This window comes from Rhyacophila brunnea, unplaced genomic scaffold, assembly GCF_057557595.1.
Source record: "Rhyacophila brunnea isolate RB1 unplaced genomic scaffold, BYU_Rbru_1.0 scaffold_23, whole genome shotgun sequence".
Taxonomy (NCBI): domain Eukaryota; kingdom Metazoa; phylum Arthropoda; class Insecta; order Trichoptera; family Rhyacophilidae; genus Rhyacophila; species Rhyacophila brunnea.
This window is the reverse complement of record NW_028232893.1, coordinates 9,996,501-10,002,500: the sequence shown is the minus strand read 5'-3', so window position 1 is coordinate 10,002,500 and position 6,000 is coordinate 9,996,501. Positions and strand designations below refer to the sequence as shown.

Here is a 6,000-nt window from a genome sequence, read left to right as displayed (position 1 = left end):
GCCCTTTTTCTTTTCTATAGTCGATATGTATATTTAATGTAACTACAATTTTAAAGACAGTCATGCATTGCTGTAAAGATATACATATTAATACGTTCAACACACATGCAAAATAAACGCTTAACGTGCTAATGAAAATGTCTACTGGTAAAAAAGGAATGCAAATTGCAAGTCAAAATTTCAAAGGCAAATCGAGCTTCCGTAATACCCACTTTCGAAACAGTCAAAACTAATTATTGTAAATTTTAACTAAAAAACCAGAATCTAGTTCTCAATGGTTGCTCTTCTTATCAGTTTAAAAGCTAAATTAAAACAACCTTAAAGTAATATAATATCAGGTAACTTTATAAACATATAAAGGGACAAATTTCAAAATATAAATCCTAAAAAAATAGTCCCAAATGTTGACCATACCGCACCAATTCCTTAATATGCTAGTAGATTCGAATACCCCATTTATTCCAAAATCAAATTCACAAAATCATAGATCACTTATTATAGGATCAATCGAAATATGCTGACCCTTTTCTGTAAGGGGTCACTGAAACGGGCGCTGGTATTCTGGAGGTAAGACCATTCTTGGAGTCTCTCCTCGGCGAAAACATCGGAATCTTGCTAACCAACGCTGCTGACTTCAGACCTGAACCGTTGTCTGCAGAAGTCGTTGAACCGCCTTCAGAATTCGGTGCTGGTGTGCAATTGTTTAGGCTATCTCTCAATTGTCTGCTGCTTTGACTTCTCTCTAAAGTCCCATTGGAGTGAACCCAAGCAGATGTAAAATCAGCAAAATCTCCTTCTTCGTTGTTCGTTTTTCCATCGTTTCGTTTTTCAGAGTCCGGCGGCACCAGCGTTGAGAATTTTCTGACGATGTCTTTCAAGCCTTCTAATATTGCTATATCGTCTTTCGCTTGTTCTGTGGACTTCAATATTGTCTCCATAAGAGGACTGACTTGTTTATTCACCGTTTTTATTGGAGACGAGTTAGAAGACGTCCTGACTCTCCGTCCGTTATGATCATAACCGGTCATATTTCTTAATCCAGTTGCACTAGCGCGAAGATTTGTATTCCTTTGGAACGGAGGTGACGACACTTTGTTAGCCATATTTTGATTTCTATTAGGCGAGTTGAATGTGTCTGAAGTAATACTTGGTCTAGCTTTTCCTTTAGCAGCTGGAGTTCTACCATTCCAAGTGTTATTGGCAGATACTTTATTGCCTGTTACTTTACCGAAGCTTCCAGCGTTGGCACCGGTAGGCGAATTTGCCGGAACTGGTGGTTTACTGGCAGAATCTTTAGTGTTCCTGACACCAGGAGAAGCTTTCTTGACAGGACTTGCAGGATCCCTTGAAACAGATCTATCTCTTACAAAAGATCTATCTCTGCTACCAGAACGTGACCTACTCCCAGATGATAGATTTTCCATAGAACAACGCCTTCGGGTTAATACTGGAGACTGAGGTATCTTGGAAGAAGTGGCCGCTTTCTGTAGGCTATAACTTGGAGAATCGTTTCTGTCCATGCAGATTGGTGGACTGCTAGAATTCCTCACATGTTTCTTTTCCATAATAGAAATAGGTGTTTTCTTATCTCCGTATAGTGTTTCTGAATAGTTAGTCTTTCTGAGCCCAGTGACGGAACTGACTTCTTCACGTGGTACCTTGTTACGGAGACGATCGGTCAGGGTCGTGTCGGAATAGTTGGTAATGGTCGTTCCTTCTTCACTTCCTCGGCTGCGGTCTTCTGTTATCGACATCTGAGAGCTACAATCGCTGGACGAAGTTTGGCGTTTGAAGACAGTTTCACTGGTAGGCAGACATTCTGGACGCTCTGTCAAAAAAACATAAACATTATTATTACTGGCAAAACCTCAACGCGCTCCTTTTATATAAAAATATATATATTTATATAAATTGTGGTTTGAAATAATCAATTATTGAATAAAAATAATTTCGTAGTAATTAATATACAATACCAATAATTATTACAAAAATTACTGTACACATTGTTTGACATTGAATTCTTTTACTCTACAATTATCATTGATTGAAATTTATGAGAGAGAATAAAAACTGACAGTGATTAGTGGTCAATACGAAATTACACATTTTTTATAGTCGATTAAAGTTTATTTCATTCACAAAATGCACAAAATGCACTACACTCAAAATCGTATAATTAAAAATGAATTAAATCTGGGTCACTTACCACTGATATCAGCATCATCCGTGGAAGCCTGACTATTGAGTGAAAGCCTGTTCAACTTCAGTCCAATTCCCTTATCGCCAACATCCCTTGAAGTATTTGCAGTAAGCCCTGGCGGAGATGTTTGTGCAGAACCATTCTGAATAACTCCAAGACTCCGGTAACCTTCATCAGAAACTTCACTCCCATTATCAGATGCATTTTCTGATCCCAAAGTTGGACCGTCAATTGTAGTGGTTTCGGTAGTATTTGTATAAGCGTGGCTATCGAACAATCCACCATTTGTGTTCGGTGTTTCCTTTTCTGGGGTAATCACAAGTCTTCGATTGTCAGTACCGTTGTTTGTAATATTTAGAGCAGGGAGTGCTCCAGTTCTTAGAGTGGGACTCCGTGATCTGTTGTTCCTGTGAGGATTCGGAATCAAATTTGGGCTTGCAACAAGAGCTGGACTTGTGAAATTCTGTGACGGGGTAAAATTATTGACAGTATTATACGAAGTTTTTCGTACAGGGGCTGGAGATACGGCCCTTGAGGTTCTCCTTGCGGGACTTGGAGAAACAGATCTTCTGTTGTATTTCGATTGGTGGTAAGCTGTGTCAGCTGATAAATGGTTGAAGGCCTGGTTCTCGAAGGCGTTGTTGGTGTTTCCCATGTATGGTAAAGAGTTGAAAGTGCGGTCTGCGGGTGGACGAGGAGCTGGCGATCGGCTTCTCTGACGGGCAGCTGTGTGTTGCGGGGCTCCAAGATGCACGGCATGCTGTGGACTTCCTCCGCCGGATGATCCAACACTGGATACGGAAGATCGACGTGTACGTGGTGGAGACCTATAAAAAAGAAACAAATATGATTTTAATCAAATAATTTAGATTTAAACTATGTAGATAGAAGGAATCTTGTACGCATTCTGTATTATGTATTTTGAAGGGGTTTGGGTCGAAATCCCGAAGGCCGAAATCCCGAATGCTGAAATCCCGAATGGCCGAAATCCCGAAAGCCTAAATCTCGAAAGCCGAAATCCTGAATACCGAAATCCCGAACGCTGAAATCCCGAATGGCCGGAATCCCGAAGCATTCGGGATTTCGGCCTTCGGGATTTCGTCCGGCACCCATTTTGAAGGTAGTTTAATTTTAGAATCGTACGATTGTATATGTTGTATTGGTAACACGTTCATTATTTTCTTCTTGTAATTGGCAACCCCGAAAACAAAGCGACAGCTCGCGTTCTGGTTTGAAGTCTGTTGTATTGTTTAATACCCTAAGCACGCATTTCCCCGTCTTTTATATGATTACTTATCAAATATACATAACTTAAAAATACCTACAATTTTTTTTAAAGACGACACCCGACGCAACTTGCACCTGTAACCACTAGATTCGCGACAATTTGCATTTAAGCTAGGGGCATCCTACTTAATTACGATGAATTTATCTAGCAGTTCTTAATGAAATGTTTATCAAATTGCTTTAATATTGATTATCCATTTTTTGTGTTTTAAATTAAGGTATCCTTAATTGCCCTAATTACTAACCGAAGCCCGGATCTCACCAAATTGTTAGTTAATATCTATAGAAGATGATTTTTTTTCAACATATTTGTTTTTGATGATTCCATGATTTTACCCTTTTCAAATACAGCTACTTTAAATGTCGTCATAAATTGACTGATGCGAAACGTTTTCAAACCATTTCATGACTGCTGTTGAATAGTATGAGGAAATAAACCCCAAAAATATCAAGATTAAGCACTGGGAAAATTTGACAAGAAATGTCAGATAAGCATATTGTGTTATAGAGATCCAATTATCTGACCTGTCATAATGGACTTCAGCGCCGTTTAGGTCGATCTGGGCGGCCATGGGGTACCTCTGGATGACGCGCGCGGCGTGCGTGGCCCTATGCTGCGCTCGGCATCTGCAAGGATCGTGCTTGTCCAGATAGTGGGAAAGCGTGTCCCATCCACCGCCGACTCGCACCATTACGTGACTCCGGAGGACCTGTCAAAAAGAAAAGATGATATTAGTACAAAATAAACATAAACTTATGGACAATATATAATTAAAGTTTTTTATATTGATGAGAATTTCGTAGGTACTATCATTTCCCTCCATTTTTGAATGTGAATAGCAAACTGTCACTTTTATTTTTAGTATGGTTTTTCGTCTGGATTTTAGGATTTAGAGGTGAACAAATAACACACCGGAATTGTTTTGGAAACGGCAAGGTATATTTAAGTTAATATTATATAATAGTTACATTTTTAATAATTTAATTTTACGGAGGACGAAATTGGCGTATTCGCGATTTAGCTGTTTGTAGCGTTCTGCGCGCCATCTTGTGTTTTCGCTTTTCAACGAGAGCCGTTGGCGAAAGACGGCGACGTTGCAATATTTCAACGGTCATAATCTACGGCATTGCCGGCTCGGCTCTGTTATTATTATTATTTATTTTCGTAATCTGCGTTTTACTATTTGTTGGGTTTGATACCGATTCGGGCCTCTCCAGATACACAGAGACATCCCCAAATGGGGTCCATACGGGGGTGCCACAGTACCTACTACATTTTTTAGCGTCAGCGTTCTGTCTTTTGACATTTTTGGTAATTTATAATATACACTCTAATTTTGTGTTTGATATTTAATAGTCATTCACTCTAAATTATTTTGTTGTGTTTGTTTATACGTTTACCTATGGGCATAATTGTTATTTTGACGGATTTGCAAAAAGCGAAGAAAAGAAAATGAAGAATTCAGAACACAGCGGAAACTAGTACCCAGCAGGTACACATAATATTACCATTTATTTTACGTATATGTATGTATGTAGTTGCAGCGCGTCGATGCAGGTCCTTACTTGATTCCAAATGTATTCTATTTAAAACTCAAATCGTTTTTTTTATCGAATTGGAGATTTTAATCGGGAATATAAAATTAATGACAACTGGTTTACCCTACCGGCTGTGGTATATCAGGTTACAGATCGCACGTATGGATAAATATTGGATAAACTTAAACATGTATGTATTAAAGAATATGTATTTTTCATCTGTATCATAATATGCATTAAAGTTTGTCATGTAAACGAAGCGCGCATTCAATATTTGAGGACATTCGGCGCGTTTTGTGTTGCTTGCGATTTATGGCCTGACTGTCATAGCCGGGTTCATTTCAATGGCTTTCACATATTACCTATCTTATTAATATGTTCTGTGACAATAAACCACAAAAGTGGATGAAAACGAACTAGCACATTTTATCTGTGATATAAATTAACTAAATTATTTTATGGCAGGTGCTCGTTAACAATTAATTAATCATACACTTTTATACTTTCATTCTCGCCTGCTTGTTATATTTATATACTTCAATTATACCTTTGTTAAAATTTAATACCTGCGTTTTTATTTAATAACCTTTTTATTGTCTCTGTGCAATTCATAGAGTGGCGCTCAAACTAATCTATTCATCATTGCATTTTAATTATTATTATTACAGCAGTGACCGAACGAGAAACGCAGTCCGACAGGTTACTCGGTTTTGGAGGCAGGTCAAGCTTCCACGACCCTATCCCGCGTCACATGCACTGCTGCATCCTATCCCATCCATTTTCTCACCTACATCCACTTTCCCTATACCCAGGCGCACCTTCCTTCCTTCATAATTTCCATCCTATCCATATCATAAATCCTACCCACCTTCCACTCCTTTTTTTTTCTACGTTACAATTGGCTATACAATTATATAACATGACAATTCCTAAAAATGCAGTAGGTACAAAATGAAAAAAATAAAAACAACAAT

General features: G+C 38.4%; 1 protein-coding gene across 1 annotated transcript in view; it reads right to left on the bottom strand.

The window, feature by feature from the left end:
• LOC147069465 (GAS2-like protein pickled eggs) overlaps nucleotides 1-6,000 on the bottom strand; it is a 375,836-nt gene that overhangs the window by 1,516 nt on the left and 368,320 nt on the right. The window contains exons 6-8 of the mRNA XM_085950140.1: nucleotides 4,013-4,197; nucleotides 2,207-3,027; nucleotides 1-1,828 (exon numbers count right to left, since the gene is read on the bottom strand). The exon at nucleotides 1-1,828 is cut by the window's left edge and continues 1,516 nt beyond it. Coding sequence (XP_085806266.1) covers nucleotides 504-1,828; nucleotides 2,207-3,027; nucleotides 4,013-4,197 — 2,331 coding nt within the window. The 3' untranslated portion in view covers nucleotides 1-503. The remainder of the gene's footprint in view (nucleotides 1,829-2,206; nucleotides 3,028-4,012; nucleotides 4,198-6,000) is intronic.